Genomic DNA, 27918 nt, shown 5'->3' on the forward strand with positions numbered 1-27918 from the left:
TTTAAAGTAGCACTGTCAAATAGCCATGTAACAATATTTTAATAGAATTCTCTCAATTAAGGAAATGTGCTAATACACATTATTCCACGAGCCTTCAACAGCAGCTGGACCTGTAGGCCACCCGGTAGGATGCTGTTATGATTAATGTCAAAGATGATTTATGACCCCTGAGTTTCACATCCTTCATATGGGCAAGATCACACCATTAGCAGCTGAACTTAAAACAGTAATGCGAATGCCATCTTCTATTTACAAGGTGCTTACCCCGTACGTTACCATTATCATCCCCACTTTACAAAGAAAGATGTACAGAGGTTAGCTAATCAATAAGAAGAGGAGCGGAGGTGGGGGGCTTTGGGGCAGCTCAAACCCCGAAGCTCACACTCTGGGGACCAGCTCTCAGCCTCTCTATTCCTTACTCTTTCCGGGTGTGTTTTCCTCTCATAATTAAACCCTCCACTACTAACTGGAGTCCTGCTTTGTTCTTCTTACTAACTTTTTACCCCTTCGCAGGAGCACATCAATTGTTTTCCATTGCTTCTAAAATTTAAGGTAGAAATATGATACCCTCGCCTTCGGACATTGATGCTGGCAGGAATACTACTAATAGCTCTCAGGTGGCACTAACACCTCCACGCGGCTAGCCACCCCCCCACTCGCCCCGCATAGCTTGCCGCGTCCCTGGTAGCCCCGCCCCCGAGCCGCCCCGTCCCCGGTCGCTCCGCCTCCGAGTCGCCCCAGCCCGCCCCATCCCTGGTCGCCCCGCCCCAGCCCGCTTCTCGCGACCCTTCGCCACGCACTCTCGGGCCTCCAGCTTGCCCCGCCCCCACGCTCGCCCCGCCCCCACGCTCGCCCCGCCCCACGCTCGCCCCGCCCCCACGCTCGCCCCGCCCCACGCTCGCCCCGCCCCCACGCTCGCCCCGCCCCCACGCTCGCCCCGGCCCGCGTACTTGCTCCTCCCGCGAGGCGCTGAGAAGCGGAAGTGGGGACGGGCTGGGGCCTGCCCTTTGGCTCCTCTAGGCCTTCGGTGACCCAGTCGCGTCAGTTCCAGCCCCCGCCCGGCGGTCGGCGCTGACGTGGCTCCCGGAAGTGAGGCTAACCTGGACCGCCATGTTGCAGCAGGTGAGGGGCTGCGGCGGCGGTGTGGGCGGCTGTGCCCAGCCTGGGCCCGGAGAGGATGGGGCGCGAGCGGAACGTCCCGGGCTTTGGCGTCCGTCCCCCGGTGGCTGCCCGAGCCCGAGGAGGAGCGGCGGGGCGGGCGCGGGCCGCGGCGGCTTCGGGGGCGCCGCTGATGTGGACGCGCGCACTGGAGCGGCGCGGGCGCTGCGTGCCGGGGCGGCTGCAGGAACGGGGCGGAGCGGGGGAGGCGTAGCCTGACCGCGAGGGGCGCGCTGCCCACTGCCCCTGCCTCGGCGGTGGCTGGAGGATTTACTCACAGCCCACACGTTTCCGGTCAGATGAGTCTGGATAACTCAGAGTCCTTTCTTTAAAGAAGAGCTCTGCGAAGTGCTCTTTCCCTTCGCTCCTAGGTGTGTTTTCCCTTGTTGGAGGGGTCACTGCGGCCCAGCGCCGCCCAGGCCCTGCCCTCCGGAAAGGCCGGCGGCGGCCGCGGGTAACGCAGTGGCCGCTTTTTTCCCCGATCTCTCCTTTCATGGTCGCATCACCTTCCCTGGCTCGGACCCTCCTGGGTTCCCCCTACAGGGACCATTGTGATGGCATCACTGGGGCCACCTGGGTGATATCCCATCTCAGGACCATTCATTCAATCCCTTCTGCCAAATATTCTTCCCAAGTAAATGTACAGATTCACCCTATGCGGGGATTAGAACCTGGACTTCCCTGGCGGAGTCAGAGGAGGCATTATTGTCCCACCACGGTTAATGGAGGGGATGGCCTGAGAGGGCTTAGAGGGGAGCGGGGCCAGGTTGTGCTGTGTCAGGAGGAGCCTGTTTTTCAGCCACGAGCTGTGCGTTGTCAGTAGGGGAAGGATATGACCTAATGTGAAAAGGTCACCCTGGCTGCTGGCTGGAGACTGGACTGTTTGGATCAAGAGCTGAAGGCGTCAGGGGTATTTGATTTTCTTATTAGGACGGTAATTCCATAGCATCATACTCTTGGCTGCACAGTGTTACCATCTAGAGCAGCGGTTCTCGACCTCGACCCCTAAGACCATCGGAAAACACATATATAATTACATATTGTTTTTGTGATTAATCACTATGCTTTCATTATGTTCAATTTGTAACAATGAAATTGGGGGTCACCACAACATGAGGAACTGTATTAAAGGGTCGCGGCATTAGGAATGTTGAGAACCGCTGCTCTAGAGCGCTTTCAAAAATCCAGGTGCCCAAACCACACCCCCAGCCCCTGATCCCTGAACCTCAGGGTGGACCCAAGTGGTTCCAGCCTATAACCAAGGCTGAGGACCAACTGGTCTCTGACCTGAGTCCGCTTTACCTTTCTAGCCTTGGTTCCCCCTCCACGTCTTCCCCTTTCTCTTACTCCGTGGGCTCTGGCTGTTCCCTGTACATACTTTGTGTATTCTCACTCTGTACCTTTGAACATATTCCTAGGTAAGGGACTGGAATGAGCAGGAGCCTACTTGTTCTGTCGCTGCCCCGCTGGTAAACTCTCCTCCCGGGAGCTTCTCCTGATCCTCTGCCCTGTGCTCCCACTTGCCCTTGTCTTTTTCCAGGCACTGGTCAGTCCGCCACGCTTTATGGGTGATCGCCTCCTCTGTGGTCCGTTGTATTGCCTGGCCTCCTGCTCTCCTAGACACTAGGACGTACAGCGTAGGGTCAGACCTTGCCCTCCAGTAGCTTACCGCTTGGAGGGAAGGAGAAGTACATAAGAATAATTCTTATTCTTGCTTAAGAATATCTCGAGATAATTGTTCAAATGGAGATTTGTTCAAGTGCTGTGGGGACAGGGGAGATGGTATGCCTGGGGATTCCAGGGAGAATTCTTCTGTTAAATCAGTATTTGAGCTGAAATTTGAAAGATGATTTGGTTTTGCCTAATGGTGAGCTACGTAGGAGATGGGAAAGGGAAGAGCTTTCTGGGTAAACGTGAAAGGCAGAAGGAGGGGAGAGACCCTGGTGTTTTCAGAACATGTAACTGTTGCTGTCTGTCCAGTGGTAGGGAGTGTCAGAAAGTAAGGAGGGGATCAGATCATGAGATCTAAGCTGCGTGGGAGGGAGTTAAGTTTTATTCCGTACGTGTAGGGGCACCATAAACAGTTTGGGCCGGGAGTGACGGTATGATTTTCATGTTGGGAGGATTACGCAGTAGATAAATGAGAGGCTGGAGTGGAGCTGAGCCTGCCACTAGACTAGAAGCAGGGAGGCCGATGAGTGGCTGGCACTAGGAAAGGTATAAAGAGCAGATTTATTGTGGTTGAGGCTGAAGGTGAACTGCAGTGAGTTGAAATGTAAACCACTCTTAGAAGTCTAAAGTTGTGAAAGGAAGGAACCCTTTGGAAAGTGGGAGATAGAAGGAGAGATTCAGGTCAGGGTTTTTAAATAATATTTTCGCTCCATAAAGGACACCTGAAGAAGTTTCTGTGCTGATTGGAAAGAGCTAATAGAAAGCTTTGAAGATACAAGAAAGTAAATGAAGGGAAAATTAATGGAACAAGCCGCCGAGGAGGCAGGAAGAGAAGCAATTCAGAGCACAAATGGTTTTGCTTTGGGTAAAAAAGAGAGTTATGAGAAGGGGTCAGGGAAATAATGCAAGTCAGATGGTTCTGTGAAGGAGCCAGAAATACTGAGTTTCTCCCAATGCAGGACCATTGGCTGCACCCTGGTGGTTTTCACAGGCTTATCAGCTTGGGTACGGGTGGAGACAGCAGATACTTGGATTACCACGTGGGGTTTTGCCAGTTGGTTGGACGGGGGTGAAGGGGCTGCACATGCCCTTTTCCTAAGTTCTGACTCCAGATGGCTTTGACCATGCCTTAACCTTGTTTTCCATTTTGACTAGCATGCTTGCCTTGTATGTAGTCAGCATGTACATACTGAATTCGTTTTGCTTCATGGGTATTTTAATTTTCTTATTAGGACAGTAATGATGACAGTGAAGATGTTGCACTATTTGATGCAGAAGAGGAAACAACTAATCGACCCCAAAAATCCAAAATCAGGTATGAGGATAACTTTTACGAGTTGTGTTAGTGTCCAGTACTTTCTGCCTGTGACAGCTGATGGGATTCAAGCAGAGAGGTTGTGATGTCCTTGTGAATATTGTATCTCACTAGTGTGATCTTTAGTCTTAGACAAAAATGGGGACATTTCAGATTCTCATTGTGCATAACTGACAAGGAATTTTACTCAACACTGTTTTCAAATCTGCAAATCCAATTACATGAACACTACTATGTTTTCCTTTAAATACTAGTAGTTTCTGTAGATGCATTATGACATTTTGATTTATTGTGCAAATTTCAGAATTGCATCTTTTATATAAACTAACATGAAAATATTATGCCAAACATTTCTATTCCGAATTTAGTTCTCTCTAAAGAAATTCACTTAATGGAATCAGATTCTACCTGAACTTTGAAAACAAAGTGAGAGATACCAGTCACAAAAGACCACAATTTCATTTATATGAAATGTCCAGAATAGGCAAAAATCTATACAAAGTTACATTAATGGTTGCCTAGGGCTGGAGAAGGGATGGGGTTGGTATAAATGGGGGTGAGTGCCCATGGGTAAAGGTTTCCTTTGGGGTAATTATAGTGATGGCTGTACAATCTATGCATATATTTAAAAAAATTATGTACTTTCAATAGGTGAATTGTAAGGTATATGGACTATATCTCAATAAAGCTGTTAAACTCTTCCTGATGGTTACTTTGTCTAAATGCCTGAAGTATTCAATGAGCTGTTAAAGTCCTGTTTACATAATGTATTTGCTGTTTTACAACAGGGCTTAGTCAAATAATGGGACTTAAGAAAAAAAAGAGGTTGGTGATTTGCTTCTTCCTCAAATCATCTTTTATTTTGACCAAACTGCATGGTTATGCTATGGCTGAAGCATTTTTCATCTACATCTGCAGTAACTGTCTAAAATGTAATCACATTTCTTTTGTTATGTTTTGGTTTTCAGACATCCAGTGGCATCATTTTTCCATTTATTCTTTCGAGTCAGTGCAATTGTAGTCTATCTTCTCTGTGAATTGTTCAGCAGCAGCTTTATTGCCTGTATGGTGACGATTATCTTGTTATTGTCATGTGACTTTTGGGCAGTCAAGGTAGGTTTGATTGTTTTTATTTTGAAACCATTTAATACGATGAGATTGAATGGTGTATAAACAGTACAAAAAATGAAACATAGCATTTTTATTAATTTATCTTTTTGTTACCTTTGGCCTCATCTGTGTTAAAGTGCCAGGTGTATCAAATCATGTGTAGATTATTACACTATTTGTCAGCCTACATCAGCTTTAAAATCTAATGTGACTACATACTGCTTTTAATCCATTTCACCTTTTTTGCTTTGGGGTCACTTCTGGCTGTCTAGATAAGACCTCAGGATAGTTTGTTCACAAATACTTAAGGAGTACCCACCATCTGTGAAGGCTCTAGCGCAGTAGTTCTCAACCAGGACCTGTTTTGCCCCCCAGGGCACATATGTCTCAATGTCTGATGACATTTTTGGTTATCACAACAGGTGGGGGAAGAGTGCTCTTTGCATCTAGTGGGTAGGGGCCAGCGATGCTGCTAAACATTTTAAATGCACAGATTGGATAGTTCCCCAAAACCAAGCATTATCTAGCCCAAATTGTCAATAATGCTGAAGTTGTATGGGGATAGAAAGGAATGTAAGAAATGGCTTCAAACTCAAAGGCAGTGATGAGTAGAGAGATGGATGGATAGATAACATAGGTACACATGTGATAAAGTAACTTTTAAAGTATAAACTGTAGACTCTAGGTGGTAGGTATATAGGTGTTAACTGTAAAACTACTCTTCTGTGTGCTTGAAATTTTCATGGTAAAATGGTTTGGGGAGGAGGGGGAAAAAAGCAAAAGCTAATTTTGGAATTTCAGAGACATATATTGATTCAAAGACCAGTAAGATGTGACAAGTCTGTTCACTAACACAGCAGTTTTTAGACCTTTTGATTCTTACAAATACCAGAAGTATTTGGTTTGGTGATGGCCAGTTTCCATAGGCCACAAAATGCCGAGAATGAAGAGTACGGAAGTCTGTTTTATTTAAGCTTTTCTTTTGTACAGTCTTTGGCTTGCTTTTCTTTGAATTTCTTCTGTTGCTTTATGCTCTAAAGTGTTTGCTGTATCTTGGTCACAATTTTGTTCATGTAATTTCTGTTTAGCTGGATAGAACATGGCCTTCAGTCACTTCTTCCTGGTAATTTCCAATTTCTTAAAATTAAATCCTTCTGGGCTTAGAGGTTTAAAAAATATGCCCCCAAAATATATTTTTTGATAACTTGGGGTTTTGTTTGTTTGTTTGTTTTTAATGAGGGATTTAAAAATGTTACCCTTTATCTGGCAAAATTACTTACAGATATCCAAACAATTGCTATAAGAAGCGTAATTAAAAAGTCAAGATGGGGAAATTATTGAATGAACTTGGGAAAGGGGTAGGCAGGGTTCAAAACCTAGTTAAAACAGATATATCATACTAGTAATTATTATAAATCTCAGTACAGTTGTCAAAAGAAGAGATATAATCATTAAAACAAAAAATTATTTAAAATTTTAAAAAAATTTAAATGTTAAAGTCTATATGGTGCTTTTGCTTTATTCCATACTCTGATGGACTAAAGAAGTTTAATGGTTTTAAAATTCTAGTGTTAACTATTAGTAAAATTTAAAGTAAGTGTGTATCTTTCATAGCATTGCAGAAGATAGGAGCAACTTAAACATAGTTTATAAAGCAAGGGAAAGAAAGCGCATGCCAAGGAAGCTTAAGTGTCATAAGGCATAGTACAAGGTGATGCAAGTAGTAGCAAATTAGTACTAACAGTAAATGTAATTTGATTAAACTCTCTTCTTAAAGATGAGAATTCTAAGATTGTGCCAAAAATCAAAAGTCCAACCAGAAAGTTCTAACTGAATCATGACATTAGAAAAAAGTATAAAATGCAAAGATAACATCAGGCCAATTCAAAAAAGAAACTTGGTATTATTATTATTAGATAAAATAGAAATGGGAGTAAGACAGCATTCAATGGAAGAAAAATCATTTTATGAATCACACAGTAAGGCTCATTCACAGAATAACAGTACATCAAACTATGTCTAGTGAAAAACTTAGGAACTCTAGGAGAAAATGGAAGGAACATTATTGTGATAATAGTTGTCTTTGACCAATCAAGGCAACAAAAGCTGAATATAAATAAGGTCGAAAGGATCTGAATGAAATAATGAGGTCAGTTTAATAGTGGTATTTGTAACTTTTTACATGCAAGGATAATTTAATAACAAGAGTTTAGTTCCTAATATTTATAAAATTAATCAAATATCACTACGAAGGAAATCCAAATAAATTGCTCAGAGCAGCTACGTTTTCTAGCCCAGTGCAACAAAACTAGAAATTAATAAAAAATAGTTGTCGAAATTGGAACTTTTAAAAGAGCCAATCTAAAAAATATCTTGGCTTAGAAAGAAAACAGAACTGTCTGCTTTTCTGCCTAGAATGTTCTTCTCATCTGCATATTACCTTAACATAGGGATTCCTAATTGTTTTTGTTCCATGGGTCCCTTTTCCAGTCCCATGAAGCTATGAATAGTGCTTTTAAATACTATTCTGTGGTTTTTATTGTGACAAACCACCAGTACTGTGGATAATTGTCTGTATTCATTATTTAAAGGTAAACTAAATTTAGCCAGAAGATAGTGAAAATAAAAGATATAATTTTCCCCATCTAAGCTCACAGAACCTCTGAATCTATTAGTGGATGCCATTAATTAAAAATCTTCTGTATTATTGATTTATACTTACTCTTTAAATTTCATTCCAGATGTTGATTCCTCAGAGAGTCATTTTCTGATTCCTGACGAGATAATATTTCCCTGTTAGAATCTTAAGGCACCCCACACCTCTCCCTCACAGTACTTAACACATTTGGTAATGGAACTTACGCCCCTTGGTTGGCTGCCTCTCTTCCCCACAAACACGTGAAGCTCCAGGAGGACAGAAAATGTATCTGTTATCCCCCTTTTATGACATGCTTAATAAATATTTGTTGAATAATAAGCATCAGGAAAGCTATCAAAATAATTAGTTATGTTCATAAAAGGAAAAGAACTTGGTATATTTGATGTACTGAGAGAAGTCCAGTACTTGCAACCATTGTCTTAGTTTGAGCAGATATAAAAGAATGCCATATAAACTATAGGGATTTATTTCCCAAGGTCTGGAGGCTGGAAATCTAAAATCAGGGTGCCAGTATCATTGACTTCGGCTGAGGACCCTCTTCGGGGTTCCAGACTGCTGACCTCTCCTTGTAGCCTCACATGGTAGAGGGCAGAGAAGAGGTCAGAAGATCTCTTTTGATTCTTGTAAGAGCACTAATCCCATCTATGAGGGCTGTACCCTAATGACCTAATCTAATCCTAATCACCTTCTAAAATCCATGGTGTGGGTAGAGTGTCAGCATATAAATTTTGGGGGGACATAAACATTCAGTCCGTAATAACCAATTTAAGAGATATGTAGTTATAAAATATAAAATATATGTAGCTGCAGTCAGAATATATAGGAAAAATAAGTCACAGTAGCTAAAGAGCAAGGCGTTTTGAAACAAATTACTGAACCGGAGAAAGGACAAGAATTCATGAGGGAAAAGGAGGTGTTTATGTATGCTTACCCTGTCACCTCCACCCTTGCTGGTCCTGCCATTGCCATTTTGTTTAATCTTTCATCCAGGCCTGGTATGTAATGGTCTTTAACTGAATATTATGGAGGTAAATTTGATGCTATTTTGTTTGTGAAATAATATGGTAGATCTTTAAATAATGCTTTTAAAACATGTTGCATATATTAATCTTTACCAGAATGTCACAGGTAGACTAATGGTTGGCCTGCGTTGGTGGAATCATATTGATGAAGATGGAAAAAGCCATTGGGTGTTTGAGTCCAGGAAGGTAAACTCCTCCCTCCCCCAGTTTTTAGTATCATTCAATGAATTATGTGTAGTTTACATTTGAGTGTCTATGGATGAAGTGTTCAAGATTAAAAGTACTATCCAAATCATTTGTCATGTCAATGCTAAACCAGATGGCCTTCTAAAACTAATTATATTTTTCTTACTAGTTCAGACCAGCAACTGTACAGGAAGGAATCCTCAGGGGGTGGACTTTGGGTTAGAGTTTATATAGTGTGCTAAGCTGCCTGTTGGGAGCTGATGACAAAGGGTCTCTTCTTAAGTTGCCTGGCCTGGAATTACTGCTTCTAATAGCTTGTTCTGTCCTTGTTCCAATGGTTCTTTCCCATTTGTGGGCAGGAGAAAGAAGGATTGCAACTGGATAGAAAATCTGAATTGATCAGCGCAGTGCCATCTTTAAGTTGAACCTTCCGGAGCCCTAGGGGACCCTGGTCTGTTTTGGGGTGGCCTGCTTGTCTATAATGAACGTTGTTTGGGAGGCAGAGGACAACACTTTTGGAGACAGTACCAATGAAATTTCTTGCGTTCTGCTTGGAAGGGCCTTCACAAGTGTTTCTCAGAAAGCAGCATATGCTTAGTGAGCCCATATTCCTTTGCATTATAAAATCCACCTTATAAACAACTCGCCACTCTTATCAATTCCTGGGTTCTGCTGAGATATTGGGGTCATTATCCAGAATTCCCTCAATTCCATTTTTTTCCTCTGGACCCTGACTCGACTTTTTAGGATGACTATTATCTTGATATCCTTGATCCTCACCTAAGAAGGTATCATTTAAAGCTTCCTTATATGCATAAACATAAATACAAGAAGAATTGAAGTCTATCAGAGATCATTCTTAAACTCTCTACTCTGTCCTGAAAATTCTTGATTTAAAACAAGTACAGTGGGGCCTTCACTTACGAACGAGTGTCCCGACTAACGAGTTTTTCGAGATACGAGCCATCTCTCGGCCGATTTTTTGCTTTGAGTTGCGAGCTAAAATTCAGGTTACGAGCCAGCTTCAGATACCCCGCCGCTAGCTGGTGCAGCAAACGTCACAGTGAACGCCACAACATCAGCCCAGCATCACGTGTCTCACTTGTTCACTTTTTGATTTGACATACAAGTAATTTGAGTTACGAGCTCCATCACGGAACGAATTAAACTTGTAAGTCAAGGCCCCACTGTATATTTAAACCAGTTCCTAAAGTTACAATAATGGTAGACCTAGTAGCTGGTTTTTTGTTTGTTTGTTTGGGTTTGTTTTTTTTTGGTTGGGGGAGGAGAGTGATGGTTCTAACTTAGGACTTTGGTTGTCTGTATTTATTTGAATTTGAGGATAAAGTGTTTTTCATAAAAAATGTTAAACAGTCTTACTGATGGTTATTAAATTCATGTTCTTGTGTAGGCATCTCCTCAAGAGAGTAAAACTGTTTCCGAGGCTGAATCAAGAATCTTTTGGTTAGGACTTATTGCCTGTCCAGTGCTTTGGGTGATATTTGCCTTCAGCGCTCTCTTCTCCTTCAGACTGAAGTGGTTGGTGAGTATCAGTGTATAGCTATTGAATAATACATTAAAATGTCTGATGGGTAATCATAGTAAGCATCCATCTATGTTAACATTAGGGTCCCATCTTGAGTGGGCAGCTTGATCCTAAATTTCCCATTTGATTTCCCAACTCTCCTTTTTTTTTTTTTTTTTTTTAAATATATTTTATTAATTTTTTACAGCGAGGAAGGGAGAGAGATAGAGAGTCAGAAACATCGATGAGAGAGAAACATCGACCAGCCGCCTCCTGCACATCCCCCACCGGGGATGTGCCCGCAACCCAGGTACATGCCCTTGACTGGAATCGAACCTGGGACCTTTCAGTCCGCAGGCCGACGCTCTATCCACCGAGCCAAACCGGTTTCGGCCCAACTCTCTTTTTTAAGCATTGATGAGCAGAGTCGTAGTAAAGACCCAATTTCACCAGTTCTCCGGATGTCTGGCAGAATTTTAATTTAACCCACCTGGTACAGAGATTACTGTATTTATCACATTGTTAACTTGTGGGATGAGGATATTCAGTAAACTCCAGACAAACATGTTTATCTTAGTTTGGAACTAACAGACTAGTCTTTTTTAAAATAGTGGTTGCTAACCTGTTCTGGCTATTGCTTATACAGTAAATCTTCCCAAAATTTAGTGGCTTAAAACATCAACAGACATTTCATGATCCCTCTGTTTCTCTGGTTTATGAGCTTGGGAAGTGCTTGTCTGGAATTTCTGGCTTCTGTAGTTGCAGTTAGTCAGTTGCTGGAGTGGCTGGGAGCTGGAGTGGCATCTCCTCTTCATGAGGCCCACAGCCTCCCACATGGTCTGAACAAGTGGCTTAGGGTTCCTCATAGCCTGGTGTTCCCATGGCAGTTAGATTGCTTACTTGGAGGGTCAAGCTCCAATTAAGAGTGTTTGAGCTCACAATCTGAATTACCTTTTACAACTGTACGAGTTTGCTCAAGCTACTGTAACAAAAGACCACAGACTGGGTGGCTTAAATGACAAACATTTATTTCCTTACAACTCTAGAGCCTGGAAGCCTCAGGTCAGTGTGTTGGTTGGGTTGGTTTCTTTTGCGGCCTCATTCCTTGGCTTGTAGATGTTCACCTTCTCCCTATGTCTTCATATGGACTTCTCTGTACATGCCTGTGTCCTGTTTTCCTCTACTTATAAAGACATCAGTCATTTTGGATTAGGGCCCACCTAGTGACCTCATTTTATTTTAATTACCTCTTTAAAGACCCTGTCTCTAAATATAATCACACTAGAGGCCCGGTGCACAAATTTGTGCATGGGTGGGGTCCCTTGGCTTGGCTGGCAATCCCTCCTTGGGGAGGAACCATAGGAGGTTGGCCTGCCGCGGGAGGTTGGCTGTAGGAGTGCACTGACCACCAAGGGGCAGCTCCTGCATTGAGTGTCTGCCCCCTGGTGGTCAGTGTGTGTCATAGCCACCAGTTAACCGATCATTCGGCCATTCAGTTGCTTAGGCTTTTCTATATATACTAGAGGCGCGGTGCACAAAAATTTGTGCACTGTGGGGGGGGGAGTCCCTCAGACTGGCCTGTGCCCTCTTGCAGTCTGGGACCCCTTGGGGGATGACCACCTGCTGGTTTAGGCCCGCTCCCTGGGGAATTGGGCCTAAGCTGGCAGTCAGACATCCCTCTGGCAGCCCGGCAGCCCTCGGGGGATGTCCACTTGCCAGCGAGGAGCAGGCCTAAGCTGCAGTCGGACATCCTTAGCGCTGATTAGGAGGCAAGAGAGGCTCCTACAATCACCGCTGTACTGGCAGCCATCAGACTGGCTTGTGGCTGAGCAGAGCTCCCCCCTGTGAGAGCACACTGACCACCAGAGGGCAGCTCCTGCATTGAGCATCTGCCCCCTGGTGGTCAGTGTGTGTCATAGTGACCAGTCATTCCCAGTCTTTCTGCTGTTAGGGTCAGTTTGCATATTACCCTTTTATTATATAGGATAGAGACCTGGTGCATGGGTGTGGGCCAGCTGGTTTGCCCTGAAGGGTGTTCTGGACCTGGCCAGCCTGGGTGAGGGGCTGGTGGGTGTTTGCAGCTGGCCACACCCCCTTCAGGGTGGGGGTCCCCACTGGGGTGCCTGGCCAGCCTGGGTGAGGGGCTGATGCCTGTTTTCAGCTGGCCACACCCCCTTTAGGGTGGGGGGTTTCCACTGGGGTGCCTGGCCAGTCTGGGTGAGGAGCTGAGGGCCATTTTCAGGCTGGCCAAGCCCCCCGGCGATGGAAGCTCCCAGCCTCTTCTTTTTTTCTTTTTTTTTAATTCTGGGATTTATTTACCTTCTATAATTGAAACTTTGTTGCCTTCAGTGGAGCTCAGAGCCAGCTCCTGCTCGCTCCAGCTCAGTGGTGACAGCCAGCTGAAAGCAAGTATCTGGGGTTTATTTATCTTCTATAATTGAAACTTTGTTGCCTTCAGTGGAGCTCAGAGCCGGCTGGGAAGCTTGGCTTCCTCCATCACTGGAGCAACCAAGCCTCCTGCTCGCTTCAGCTTCGTGGCTGCCGGCCGCCATCTTGGTTGGGGTAATTTGCATATAGTCGCTCTGATTGGCTGGTGGGCATAGCATAAGGCATATCGAAGGTACTGTCAATTGCATGTTTGTCTTTTATTAGATTAGACCAGAGGCCTGGTGCATGAAAATTCATGCACTGGATGGGGGGATTCCCTCAGCCCAGGCTGCCCCCTCGGGGCAAGAGGCGACCCGGCAATCAGGGGAAGGCCATGCCCCATCACACCTCTGCTGCTACTACTGCCAGCAGCACAAGCCTCGGCCGGCCCTGGTTACCTGAGCCTCGGGCAGCCCTCGGCAGCTGGACAGCTGCCATCCAAGGCTTGCCTGTGCCTCCGGCTGGCCCTAGGGGGCTGAGGGGCTGAGGGGACTGGGTGTCTCTGGAGGTAGGCACATGTAGCAGCCAGGCCCAACTGGGGGCAGGCCTGGCTTTGCCGTGCGCCTGCCACCCTGGCAGGGCTGAGGTGATTGGGTGCCGCTATCTTTGGGAGTGTGGCCGTCAATTAGCACATTCCCTCATTGGCTGTGTGTGCCACCATCTTTGAGATCGGGGCAGTCAATTACCACATTCCCTCCTTATTGGCTGTGGGTGTCGCCACTTTTGAGGGCGGAGCAGTCAATTAGCATATTCCCTCTTTATTAGATAGAACTAGAAGCCCAGTGCATGAAATTTGTGCACAGGGAGGGGGTTCCCTCAGCCCAGCCTGCACCCTCTTCAATCCGGCACCCCTCGGGGGATGTCCAACTGCCTCTCGCAATCCCGGACCGCCGGCTTCTAACCGCTCGCCTGCCTGCCTGATTGCTCCTAACCCCTCTGCCTGCCTGCCTGATTGCCTCTAACCATTTCTGCCTGCCTGCCTCCTTGATTGCCCCTAACTGCTCCGCTGCTGGCCTGATCACCCCGAACCGCCTCTGCCTCACCCTCACCCCACACCTGGGACCCTGGATTCCCTCTTCTGATCAGTCACAGGCACCCGGGACCTGGGCTTCTCCTCCTCTGGCCAGCTGCAGGCACACAGGACCCGGCTGTCTTCGCCTGCGCTGGCCGCAGCAAAAGAGGACAGTGGGTGGCAGCTTCGCCCAGGTCACAGGCGCCCAGGACTGCGGGGCAGGTGACTTGTCCCTCTCCTGGGCTGCAGGTGCAGACGCAGCTACTGGCGCCTGGGACTGCAGGGACCGTGGGGCGTGTGGATTTTCCCTCTCCTGGGCCACAGGCACAGGAGCAGCTGCTTGCGCCTCAGACTGCGGGGTGAACAGCTTGTCCCTCCCCCGGGCTGCAGTTGTAGACGCTGGTGCCCGGGATCTCAGGGTATGTGGCTTGTCCCTCTCCTGGACTGGGCTGCAGGCGCAGCCACTGACATCCGGGATGCGGGGCGGGCATCTTGTCCCTCTCCTGGGCCACAGACCCAGCCACTGGCTCCCGGGACCGCAGAGCCTGCGATTTGTCCCTCTCCTGGGCCGCAGGCTAAGGCATAGCTGCTGGTGCCCGGGACCGTGGGATGTGCAGCTTGTCCCTCTCCTGGGCCACAGGCCGGCTCAGGCAAAGCTGCTGGTTCCCGGGACCATCGAGCAGGCAGCTTGTCCCTCTCCCAGCCGCAGCCTGGCTGGTCCCCATTCCTCTCTCATGAGCTCATTTGTGCCTAGCTGGTCCCCATTCCTCTCTCCCCAGTGTTGAGTGTCTGATCTGTTACGGTGTGACAGCATGAGGGCGTGACAACCATTTGTATATTAGCTCTTTACTAGAGTCCAGGTGCACAAAATTCGTGCACTGGGGGTTGTCCCTCAGCCCAGCCTGTACCCTCTCCAATCTGGGACCCTCAGGGGATGTCCAACTGCCAGTTTAGGCCAGCCTTATCACCCCCTAACAGCTCCCCTGCCAGCCTGATTGATGCCTAACTGCTCCCCTGCCGGCCCAATCGCCCAACTGCCCTCCCCTCCAGGCCTGGTCCCCCCCAACTGCCTTCCCCTGCTGTTCCCCCAACTGTCCCCCCAACCCCCCGTTGGCCTGATTGCCCATAACTGCCCTCCCCTGCAGGCCTGGTCCCCCCCAACTGCCTTCCCCTGCTGGCCCCCCAACTGTCCCCCCAACCCCCCGTCGGCCTGATTGCCCATAACTGCCTTCCCCTGCCAGCCATCTTGTGGTGGCCATCTTGTGATGATATATGGGATGGCCATCCTGTGACGACGTGTGGGGCAGCCAGCCACCTTGTGACTACGTGGGGGTGGCCATCTTGTGATGACATGAGGGCATGAGGACCACCTAGGCTTTTATTAGTATAGATTATATAGGACTAGAGGCCTGATGTGCGAAATTCATGCATGGGTAGGGTCCCTAGGCCTGGGTGGCCGATCTGTGGGGTGACCGGCGGGGCAATTGGGGAGTCCCTGCTAGCACCCGCCTTTGCTGGCCTGGCTCCGCCCACTTTCCAGCCGGCCAACCCCGTCCCCCACCGCAGCCTCTGGTCGCCTCCCTCTGCAGAGCAACCGGCGGGATGATTGGGCTTTTATTATATAGGACTAGAAGCCTGTTGTACGAAATTTGTGCACGGAGGGCATGTCCCTCAGCCCAGCCCACACCCCTTTTAATCCCGTACCCCTCGGGGGTTGTCCAACAGCTGTTTAGGCCTGATACCTGCGGGATTGGCCCTAAACCGGCAGTCAGACATCCCTCTTACAATCTGGGACCACTGGCTCCTAACCGCTCACCTGCCTGCCTGCCTGCTTGATTTCATGTAACCACTCTCCCCTGCTGGCCTGATTGCCCCTAACTGCTCTCCCTGACAACCTGATTGCCCCTAACTTCTCTCCCCTGCTGGTCTGATCGCCCCTAACCGCCTTTGCCTTGGCCCCGCCACCATGCCTTTGTCTGGAAGGACGTCCGGAAGGATGTCTGGAAGACGTCCGGTCTAATTAGCACATTACCCTTCTATTAATATAGATAGATTCAGGAATACTGGGATTAGGACTTCAGCATATGAACTTTTGGGGGACATGATTCAGTCCGTAATAACAACCTACCCTCAGAAGTCAGAGCATCACTTTGCTACCTATCCCTGTTCAAGGGAGTGGGAATTAGGCTTCACACCTTGATGGAGGGGAGGACTCATGTTAAAGGAGGGTCTAGAAGAGCATGTGGAACAGGAGATACTGTTGCTGCTATCTTTGGAAAATGTAATCTGTTGCTTGACTCAAACTACGAGTCTTGTTCTTTTAATGGTTAAGTTTGTCTCACTTGACTATTGGTATCAGATATATTTGCTTTTTAATTGTTTTTCCCTATTTTTTTATATTTTCTTGTCTTTGTTTTGCTGTGTAGGTTCTCGTTTTCTTTGCATGTATACATAAATGCTTTCCCTTTTTAAAGTTGGAAGATTTATTGTCTACTTTTAGTTTTTCTAGTATTTATCTTTATTACATGTTTGTATCATTCCTTCTTTCATTAATTAGGAAATGCATTTAATATCTGATTTCCTGCTATGGAGATGGAAGAGTTAACACTCATGGTTTCTCCTACCTTTCCTCCCTGCTTCCACCTATGAATTTTTGTTGAATATACAGTTGACCCATGAATGCAGTAGAAAATATGTGTGTAATGTTGGTCTTCCCAAAAACTTTACTACACAATCTTTATTTTAAGTAATACACTTAAACCTGTTTATTGACTTTGTTTACAAAAGAAATGGAATACTCCTAAAGTTCCTCCTTTGTTTGTTCCCTTTTCTATCGCCTGTTTTGTTTGTTCCACTATTATTTTTATTGTCAAGGTTCATAATTATTACCTTTTGAATGACATTTCTGACCAGTTGTTCTGTCTTTGATCTACAGTATTTTAAAATACATTGATTCAGTCTTTTTATTGCAGTTTTTCCTCTGACGTCCTGGATGGTTGGCTAAATTTCATTGTTGGGTGATTTAAAAAGCAAGTTGTAGGTGTTGTTTTCCTTTGGCTCTGTCATGTTTAAGGATATGAGCCTACTGACTTTATTCTTGAACTAGAGGTCCAGTACATAAAATTCGTGCACTGGGGTGGTGGGTGTCCCTCAGTCCGGCCTGCACCCTCTCCAATCTAGGACCCCTCTGGGGATGTCTGACTGCCGGATCGGGCCTAAACTGGCAGTCGGACATCCCTCTCACAATCTGGGACTGCTGACTCCCAACAGCTCGCCTGCCTGCCTAATCACCCCCTAACATCTCCCATGCCAGCCTGATCAATGCCTAACTGCTCCCCTGCCAGCCCAATCACCCCCAGCTGCCCTTCCCTGCAGGCCTGGTTGCCCACAACTGCCCTCTCCTGCGGGCCTGGTCCCCCCAACTGCCCTCCTCTGCTGTCCTGGTCACCCACAACTGCCCTCCTCTGCCCCCCATTTTGTGGCCTCATGGGGTGGCCATCTTGTGCAAGGGTGTGATGGTCAATTTGCATATTACTGCTTTATTATATAGGACTAGAGGCCTGGTGCACAAAAATTTGTGCACTTGGAGGGGGGAGGTCCCTCAGCCCAGCCTGTGCACTCTCACAGTCTGGGACCCCTCAGGGGATGACCATCTGCTGGCTGAGGCCTGCTCCCCAGGGGATTGGGCCTAAGCTGGCAGTCAGACATCCCTCTGGCAGCCCAGCAGCCCTTGGGGGATGTCCACTTGCCAGTGGGGAGCAGACCTAAGCTGCAGTCAGACATCCTTAGCACTGCTGAGGAGGCAGGAGAGGCTCCCACCACCACCGCTGTACTGGTAGCCATCAGCCTGGCTTGTGGCTGAGCAGAGCTCCCCCCTGTGAGAGCGCACTGACCACCAGAGGGCAGCTTCTGCATTGAGCGTCTGCCCCCTGGTGGTCAGTGTGTGTCATAGTGACCAGTCATTCCCAGCCTTTCTGCTGTTAGGGTCAGTTTGCATATTACCCTTTTACTGTATAGGATAGAGGCCTGGTGCACGGGTGGGAGCTGGCTGGTTTGCCCTGAAGGGTGTCCCGGATCAGGGTGGGGGTCCCGCTTGGGTGCCTGTCTAGCCTGGATGACGGGCTGATGGATGTTTGCAGCTGGTCATACCCCCTTCAGGGTGTGGATCCCCACTGGGGTTCCTGGCCAGCCTGGGTGAGGGGCTGAGGGCCGTTTTCAGGCTGGCGGGCGACTGAAGCTCCCAGCCTCTTTTCTTTTTTTTATTTTTTTATTCTGGGATGTATTTACCTTCTATAGCAGTCACTGGAGCTGAGAGCCGGCTCCAGCTCTGAGGCCATGGCTGGCTGAAAGCAGGTATCTGGGTTTGTTTAGCTTCTATAATTGAAACTCTGTTGCCATCACTGGCTCTCTAAGCTCTGAGGGCCCAGCTGGCTGAAAGCAGGTACCTGGGGTTTGTTTAGCTTCTATGATTGCAACATTGTTGCATCTGGAGCTCAGAGCTGGGCCGGGGCAGGCGGGGAACCTTGGTTTCCTCCATCACTGGAGCAAGCAAGCCTCCTGTTCGCTTCAGCTGTGTGGCTGCCGGCCGCCATCTTGGTTGGCAGTTAATTTGCATATCCTGCTGATTAGCCCATGGGAAGCATAGCAGAGGTATAGTTAATTACCATGTTTGTCTATTATTAGATAGGAGGATGCCTATTTGGCTAGGATAATGACCTCAGGTCACAGTTTCTTGCATCATTTAGAAGACATTTCTTACTTATATTGAATTTTGCAGAGGAATCTGAGGCTTACATAATCTCCATGGAAGTGAGTGAATCATTTTTCTCCCTGGACAAAATTAAATTATTTTTGAAGTTTTAAAATATTATAACTGGAATGTCTTTGTGTTTATCTTTTTGTATTGATTTTTCTGGAAACTGTACCCCTCGTATATGTAGGCATAGGTTTTCCTTCGAATCAGGAAAATTGTCTTCTGTTAAGTCTTTAAATTTGTTAAGTCTTTAAATTTATGTTCTATTTTTTTATTTCTCTGATTCTGAGGTATTTGTTATCTCTGTTGTATTGTTTTTATCTGTTCTCATCTAGCATCTTTAATTGCTTTGATCTCTCAGTTCTCTTCTGTTTATTCATGTAGCAAATATTTTAAGAGCCTGCTGTATGCCAAACCTGTTCTGGGCACTGCGGGTATTGTTAGGGCCAGATAAACAAGGTATCGCTCTGATAGAGCTTATGTTCTGGTGGAGTGTGCTGTGGACCTGTGGACCTGTGGACCAGCAGCGCGTCAGAGAGTCAGAGAGCAGGTGGTATTAGAAAGGCAGTGACACCAGTGAGAGTGGAGAGTGCAAGAGAAAGAAGTGGGTTACTTCGGATTGAGCGTCAGCAGAGGCTTCTCTGTATTCCTTAGCTCTGCCAGCTTCATTTTCACCTCCTTCTATTTTGTTGTCTTACCTTCATTCACTTTGAATTTGTATATTTAGGTTCTTCTGTTGGGTGAAGCATACCCTGATGACCTTCTGTACCTGGCCCCTCATCCTCGCCCTGCTCATGTCTGTCTAACTGCCTACCACAGTTCCCCACTGGATTCATTCCCAGGGGCGCCATGGTGCCCACTGTAGCATGTGTATTTAACACGTTAAGCCCATGTTATTCACCGGTGACTGACACTATACTTTCCATCCAGAAGACAAAACAGGCTGGGCGCTTAACGTGTTAATAAATGTTTGTTAGGCAGGTGATGGAGTGCCTTTTGCAGAGTACATGTTGCATAGATCTATTCTGGCAGGTGAAGGAGTCTTATTGGCACAGCTCCCCTTCCTTTTCCTTCTCCCCAGGACACTGTTGGGTCTCATTCATGGTGTTGGTCAGTAATCATTGCTTATTTTTCTCTCCTAGGCTGTGGTTACCATGGGTGTGGTGCTGCAAGGTGCCAACCTGTATGGCTACATCAGGTGCAAAGTGGGCAGCAGAAAGAATTTAACCAGCATGGCTACATCTTACCTTGGAAAGCAGTTTTTAAGACAAGTAAGTTTTTCTGGCTGTGAGGCTAAATTTGATGTGTTAAGTGACTAATGCAGTAATTTCTAACTCTTGTAGAGTTTAATTTTTATGAAATACTTAAAGTTTTTTAAGGCACATATTTATTTAGGTATGAGTTGATGATAGTTATTTTAATTAATTTTTGGAGGCTTTTAAGACATCCCAGAGTATTATCAGTATCCTAAAATTATTTTAAAACCAGAGAGAGAAACTGTCATTGATAATAGCTTACTAAAAAAAAAAATCAGTTACTTTTCATTAATTCTGGGGGTTCTAACAGTTTTGAAGAATGATATTGTAAGGTTTTAGGTTTTATGTAGAAAGAACGATTAGAAACAAAATAAGACTGTATATTTAAAGATTGTTTTAAAGTACCGAGATTTTTTTTTTTTAGAACATAATGGTTTTACTACAATTCCCCAATATGAATATTTAAATCAGGGTTTTCAATGGGATAAGTAGTAATCGTAGATTGTTAAATTTCTTGGGAAAAATGATTAGGTTTTTGTTCCAGGCAGTAGGTTGTCAAGTAGTATTGTATTAGACAGTGATTCTCAAACTTGAACAGGTATGAGGATCACCTAGAGGGCTGAAACATGGGTGGGGGGGTCCCACCTCCAGAGTTCCTTATTCATTTGATCTGGGTGGGGTCTCAATTTGCATGTCTAACAAGTTCCCAGTGGGTCCAACAATTGTATTTAGATAACTGAAGCCCTACTCAAGATTATAGAAGTTATAAATGGTACAAAATTAGGGTTTATTAAACTCTCCTCTCTGAAATTCATTGTTCTTTTCATTCTGCTGTGGTTTCTCTTGTATAAAGGATGAGAAGTAGAGAAAACTAATATTTTTGGAGAGACATGATTCTCCTCCTGAGGGTTTTTGCAGGGTGCCAAATCATCTTTGCTGTGGTCCACCTATGGTAATGGTCAGGTGTGTGCTTAGGAGGTGTTTTTCCTTAGGATTTTTGGTGTTTCTGAAATGGAGGTGGATGTTGAATACAGTGAAAGTGAATGTTGGGTAGGATTAGTGGACTTACCTGGCACCTGGCGATACTCTGCTAAAATGACACTGACCTGCTGGACGTTGGGGTGGATCCATTGCTTTGCTTCTCCAGCATGTTTGTAATTTTTAACATGATTGGGGCCATTAAATGTAAGTTAATGTAGCTAGCTCTGCTTACAAATACGGAGTATTTCTCTAGTTCTTTGAAGTCTGTATTAAGTAAAATAGCTTTTTTTATTCAGGAGTTCTTACTCTTTTGCAGAACACCGGAGATGATCAGACTTCCTGAAGAGGGAGAGGAGTCCCGTGTGTTCTGTTATATTGGGAACAACTGAAGAGATTCTTCACTCTGAGCCTTTTAGAACTCAGTACACGTAGCAGAGCGGAGTGTTGGGTTTGTTTTTCCATTTGAAAATTTACTTTAAGAAAAAAGGAAAAGTAGTTGTCATTTTCTTGCTAGCATTTGGGGCTGAAAATATGGTGTTGCTAGAAACATTGTCAAAATTTGGATCATGGTATACATATGTGTGTGCACAGTCATGTAATATCTATGTACTGCAGTTTGACAAAAGTGTTTATGTTCATGTATATATGTAATGAAGACTTTTGCATTTTGATCCATAGAATGTAGAAGGTTGTTCTTAATCTCATTTTAAAATTATGTGTATTTAAATATTTCTGTAGATTATTTTCAGAAGAAAGTTTTGCTTCCATGGGAAGAGTGAGCACTTTGGCTATGTATAAGTTAGAAATAATTGTTAATTTTATGGTTTACTATGTACTTCATAATGAAACTCTTATCTTAGGCATTCACAGGCAGATAAAAACCAAATTTGGATCAGTGGCATGAGCTAGTTTCTACATTTTGTTTATTTTTATTGTAACAAGTCATGTATTTTTGGTCCGTTAATATAAATGAGTTTTCATGGTGTCTGTGTAAGGGATACTTAGAGATTGCTGTGTTCTATTTATTTTTGGAGAGGACAACCAGCTTTTGCTTTGGGACCTCCCGAAGAGCGTCAGTGGTCCTTGGCCTAACGAAACCTTTTACCATAAAGAGAGCATTCTTCTTATGTCATAATAAGAATAATTATTTAAATACTTGGCATAATAAATGCCTAAAAGACATTTTATTTGATGAATCTTGAATTTTTTTTTTTTTTTTTTTTTTTTGCTTTAGTGGGGATATTATAAATCATGCATTTGTGTTAATGGTATTTCTTAAAAAGCAATATGTGTCACAGTCTAGGAACTGTTACGGACACATGTAAATTCTCTTATAGGTATACTGTAGGTAACCTTTGTTGGAGTCTTAATCAACAGACTATTTTGTCAATGTATTTATACATCGTTAAAATTTTTTAAAGATGTTTTGTTTAATTGAATAAGTGTCTATTGGAGTGATAGCTTTGAAAGCGCATAACTTTATATTTGTATAAAACTCTAATGTTTACAAAGCCCTTGACATGTGTAATCTCATTTGATCCTCATGACATACCCGTTTCATGTGATGCCTGGAACGTCAGGTTACCGAGTGACTTGTCCAAGGAAACAGGTTACAGGAAGTCTCTTCAGGATACAGTACTGTGTTTAGAGGAAATATCTGTCTCTAGTGTCTTTTCCTTTCTTAAGAAACATTAAGTTATTAAGTCATTCATTTATTAAATGCCTGTTTGCCATTTTACTTGTGCTTATCTGGTGAGGAAAGTCAGCGCTGCATACAGACATGTTATTATTTAATTTGAAAGATCTAAATCTTTAAAGTTGAGAGTCTGACAGGGGACACATGGATACAGGTTTTGATATAACTATGTTGTTCCTTGATCCTGCAGTCCCTCAAACCAAATATGAATTGATTTTTGGGATAAGTTTACCAATTATTCCTAATATCCATTTTCCCTTCTACATGTTTCTTACTTATTAGCTGGAACATGGCAACAAAGACAGCTTGTTCCAGATTTGCTTGCTGCATCTTATGTGGCCATGTGACTGAGTTCTGGCCACATGCACATTTCCAGGAAGTATTCCTAAAAGAGGGGCATGCCTGTCCCCTCCCCTTTTCTCTTTCCTGCTAGCTGAATCGTGGACCACATAGGTGGAGTTTGTGAATAGCAGATAAATAAGGCGGGTATTGAGCTCCCTCTAATGGGAATGGCAACCCTGAACTGCCTATTGAATCTTCTATAATAATAAAAGTGTAATATGCTAATTAGACCAGAAGTCCTTCCGAATGAAATGGGGCTGCGAGGGAAGCCTGGGTCCTGGGTGCCAGAGGGAAGCTGGTGCCGGCAGCCAGGGGAAGGAAGGCCTACTCTTGCACAAATATTGTGCATCAGGCCTCTAGTTTTTAAATAAGAAACAAACTTCTATCTTGTTTGAATGTTATTGTTTTGGCTTTTCTATTGCTAGAGTCTAACTGAATTCTTCAATAAACTGTAGTTTCAGCATCCCCCCCTAATTGTTTGCATTAGTATAGTATTTGGGATAGAATAATTCAGTAGGTACCTGTTCAGCTGTGCTAACTTTTGCCCATAGTACAGTGATTTTTCATACTAGTACAATTCTTTCTTCCAAGTCTTGTGGCAAAGCTTAATATTTATAATAAATAAAGCAGAGCTGCTCTAGTGGAAACAGAATTGGAGGCCCTGGAGTCACCCTCTCAGCCCTACCTACCAATTTCCAAGGAGCCTCCTGAGCCGCTGTTTGCAAACCACTACTAGGAAAAGTGAAACCAGTCCATTCCTGGTTTTGAAGAATATAGTCTCAAATCATATGTTAAATATACTTTTTAATTACAAATAAAATCAGAAGAATACCAAATTCTTATGAAAATCAGAAAACACTCCTTCAAACCTTTATGTTGTTCTAAATAAGAAAGGAAGAAGCCTATCATTTCCTGAAGAAGTTATAATTTAGTGGCAAGGAAAATGTAATCTCACATGTAATTTTTTCCCACTACAACTAATTAAAGAAAGAAAGCACCCATGGTCAGAAAATGAAGTGATACAGAAGGGCAACAGATAAATGCAAGTCTTATTAGCCCATTCTCAGTTTTGTTCCCCAGGAGCAAACATTTTCAACTGCTTGGTTTTATGTTTTGGGATATTTACCTCTGTACCTCTAAATAATATGCTTAGTGCTTATATTATTTCTTGACTTAGTGACTTTATAATTAGCTGTTGACTTCCTTCTGTGAAAAATTAAGATTTAACTCAACCTCCCCTCCCCATATATAATTTGAGCACTGTTCTGTGTCCAATTGATTGTAATATTATAGGCTTAGCATAAACCTCCATTTTTTAATTTCCTCAATGACCTGTTATAACTATTAATTTCCTCTGTTAGTAATTTGTTCAACTCCAAGTAACAGAAAATCCTACAAATAATGGATTTCAACAAAGGAAGTCTGAAAATAGGTGATTGCTGGTGTTGATGTAGTCACTAAACAGTTCCTTAGAAAGCTGGGTTTTGTCCCTATGCGCACTGCCTCAGGGTCATGACTGTCACAGCTGAAGAAATCACAGGAGACTTTTGCTTCTACTTACATCTCATTAGCCAGAATGGTGTCACCCAGTAAGAAAGTCTGGGAAAACAGGTTGTTAAGGAAGGCACATTGCTGCCTTGAATAAAAGAGATTTTGTTAGTAGGGAAAAGGGACACTGGGTAGGTATCTAGCAGTGCCTTCCACATACTTCTCATGTGGGGCTTTCTGTAGGAGACACCAGCCCCTCCCTGTGGTGGCCAATGCTCTTGGCATCCTTTCTATAGTAGATATATAGCCTTTGGTCTAGATGGCCTTTTAAAGGCAACTTGTTATGCAAAGCCATTAAATCAAGATAGTTCAGTGAGGGTGTAGGCTGGTGTACTCTTAAGCATGTATCCTTACTCTAATATGATTAGGGGATTGGATTTAGAATATTCAGAGCAGCGGTTCTCATGGAGATGGTGCCACCCACAAGGGAGAGTGTTTTGTAGTATGGAGAGAGAAGGGTTGATTAACACGATGATTGGTTATTTTCGTGGATAGAGCCGAGGATGCCAGGCCAAGAGGAGGACAGGACCAAAAATTGTCATGTATGTCTAATAACTTCCATATCTCATGAATAGTTATGTCCATAAAAACCTGCTTATAAAGGGAAAGAAAAAGCAACCCCTGGAAGCTGACCTGTTCTGACAGCCAGGCTATGGTGGTCTGTTGAACATAATTGTATACACCATGAACATCTGACAGAGCCATTCTGACCATGAGGGTGCAAGAAAAAATAAGGACTCTGTGATCATGAGGGAGCATAGAAGTGCTGTCCAGACCTCAAAAAAGACCTAACACCCTCTCCCCTGGCTTACATGAGTGCCTGCTGCTCTACTAAAGACAGCTTCAGACCACAGTTCTTCCTACTTTCTAGATGAAAATTATTAGGATACCACTCAGGCTTGCTTTACTTTCTGAAAGCACCCAATCCAACTATGATCCATGGAGCCAGCCCTTCATGAAGTCACAGAGGCCCACCTATAGGCCCACATCTTATAATAAGCCTTTCTTAGCACCCTCCATGAGACACCCTTGATGTGGTCTCTCTTGTGCAAAAGGTTCTAATAAGCCCAACTGCTCAACCACAGGTCTGTTCCCCATGGTCTCTAGCTGGTGAGCATTGACAATGATCTGAGCCTAGACTATCTGTCCCATTGTACCTATAAAAACTCCATTTCACATTTTTAGTTGCAGATTTACAATATTTGACATCAAAAGCAACTGTTAAGTGGAAGAGGTTATACCCTGTTCAGCACTTTACCAAGAGTTTTCCCGCATTTTTAAAACTCACCAGTGGCAACATTGCTCATGGCATTTGTATTGCAAGTCAGACCTGCTGCAGCTTCCTTGTCCGATTTGTAGGGCCACACTCCTGCTAATGACGTGCTCATAAATTAGGCACCTGACTACCTTATTGTGTCTTCAGTAGTTGTGGCCATTTCCTTTCATATTGAACTACATATTTCCATAAGTTGCTTCCTTTTATTTCTCCTTTTTATAAACATTGACTTTAAAAATGCCTGAGGTAAGTTATATTGTCTATCCATCTATATGTTTTTTAGAATAATAGAAAGGGTATTTAAAAATATTTGTAATAAAAATTTGCTGTGAGGCCTAACTGGTTTGGCTCAGTGGATAGAGCATCGGCCTGTGGACCGAAGGGTCCCAGGTTCGATTCCGGTCAAGGACATGTACCTTGGTTGCGGGCTCAATCCCCAGTAGGGGGTATGCAGGAGGCAGCTGATTGATGTTTCTCTCTCATCGATGTTTCTAACTATCCTTCTCCCTTCCTCTCTGTAAAAAAAAATCAATAAAATATATTTTTTTAAAAAATTTGCTGTGGGTCTGAAGGTGTGAAAAACACTGGTCTTCAGTTACAGCTGGACAGTCTGTCCCTTAGACTTCCTTGCTCAGATCGAGCTGAAAAGCAAATTTGAGCTTGTACTCAGGTGTTCCAATATTCTGAGTTCTTACTCAGGGTGGGTGCCATAGACTTTGGAAACTAGTGCTGACATTCTATGAAATTTGAGAAGTCAGACAATTCTTGTTTGGGTGGTATATATCATAGGTGGAATGTCTGATGTTCTAAGTGAATTCAGTATATGCTGCTTGCATTAATTTAAGAGAAATCCATTGTATCCCACTTTCTACTAAGAGAAATTCTGGAGAAACATTTCAAGAATGGTGGAGTAAAGATCTCCAAAGAACTGATCCTCCATGGAAGCAAGGAGAACACTGGCAGAATTTGTCAAAATCAACTTTTTCAAGCTCCAGAAATTAACCAAAGGATTAATTAGGATACATGACAAACATGTATTAAATAAAAATGGTTGAATCTCTGTAAGAATAATAAGCTTTGTGGTATTTTAACTTGTCCTCATCCTACCTCTCCTCAGCTCTGTGGTAGCCTGGAAAACCAGCAACCTTGAACCACCACAGCTGAGAAAACCAACCACTGAAATAGTTTAGAAGTTCCCCAAATAGGTTTGGTGTTGGAGTCCCATCCTCAGAGAATTGTCACTGTTGGATTTGTTTGGCAGCTCCCTAGGAAGTTCCAGTTGTAGGGCTTATCTTTATTTAACAGACTCAATGAGGAAAGCCCTAGCTCCAGGTGGTTTTTTTGAAAAAAAAAAAAAAAAAATAGCAATTGTTTAAATAGCACAACTGCCTGAGTTGCTAATACCTTTTGAGACAAACAGACTGGTAAAAAAAAAAATTAAAAATTAAAAGGGCAATATGGGGAGTGAGATGTTCATAGGAGGCTTTAACAAGTCCTGACAGCCCTAGCCGATTTGGCTCAGTGGATAGAGTGTTAGCCTGTGGACCAAAGGGTCCTGGGTTTGATTCAGGTCAAGGGCACATACCTTGGTTGCAGGCTCCTCCCCAGCCTGGGCCCTGGTTAGGGCTCATGCAGGAGGTAACCAATCAATGCGTTTCTCTCACATCGATATTTCTCTCTGTCTTTCCCTCTCTCTTCCACTCTCTAAAAATCAATGGAAAAATATCCTCAGTTAAGGATTAAAAAAACAACAAAACTACTAGAAAAATAAATATATAGATAGATAGATAGATAAATAGATAAATAAATAGATAAATGAAATAAAAAGCCCTGACATACTCCTGGGCTGGGGGGGTGGGTGGGGAGAGGGGGATGGGGCGGGGGGTCGGAGAGCCACATGCATGTGTGGGGTTTGCACGCCCAGTAAAAGACCTGAACAGGCCCTGTCTCAGCTCTGGATGGTCTTGAGGCTCTGCATAAA

At 44.5% G+C, this 27918-nt stretch overlaps 1 protein-coding gene across 3 annotated transcripts; it reads left to right on the plus strand.

The window, feature by feature from the left end:
- Positions 1 to 954: 954 nt before the first annotated feature.
- LOC118672190 (Golgi apparatus membrane protein TVP23 homolog B) lies at positions 955 to 27470 on the plus strand. 3 transcript variants are annotated; one of them, XM_036341706.1, is made up of 7 exons: positions 960 to 1122; positions 4062 to 4144; positions 5113 to 5257; positions 9032 to 9121; positions 10533 to 10664; positions 19981 to 20109; positions 26816 to 27470. In XM_036341706.1, exons 1-7 carry the CDS (start codon positions 1111 to 1113, stop codon positions 26849 to 26851), a joined length of 627 nt encoding a protein of 208 aa, XP_036197599.1. In that variant the 5' UTR covers positions 960 to 1110; the 3' UTR covers positions 26852 to 27470. The 3 variants fall into 3 exon arrangements, with proteins under 3 accessions (XP_036197600.1, XP_036197599.1, XP_036197601.1); XM_036341708.1 differs by lacking the exon at positions 26816 to 27470 and adding an exon at positions 21392 to 22589 and having other exon boundaries at positions 964 to 1122; XM_036341707.1 differs by lacking the exon at positions 9032 to 9121 and having other exon boundaries at positions 955 to 1122; positions 26814 to 27008.
- The last annotated feature ends 448 nt before the right edge of the window (positions 27471 to 27918 follow it).

The sequence above is a fragment of the Myotis myotis genome, unplaced genomic scaffold (genome assembly GCF_014108235.1).
Source record: "Myotis myotis isolate mMyoMyo1 unplaced genomic scaffold, mMyoMyo1.p scaffold_m19_p_17, whole genome shotgun sequence".
In the NCBI taxonomy this organism is placed as follows: domain Eukaryota; kingdom Metazoa; phylum Chordata; class Mammalia; order Chiroptera; family Vespertilionidae; genus Myotis; species Myotis myotis.

Excerpts from the sequence above, each read along its gene's own strand:
- LOC118672190 (XM_036341707.1), top strand. Across the intron at positions 5,258-10,532 it reads GTGACTTTTGGGCAGTCAAG|GCATCTCCTCAAGAGAGTAA; the intron begins GTAGGTTTGATT and ends GTTCTTGTGTAG. Across the intron at positions 20,110-26,813 it reads GAAAGCAGTTTTTAAGACAA|AGAAATTCTGGAGAAACATT; the intron begins GTAAGTTTTTCT and ends CTTTCTACTAAG.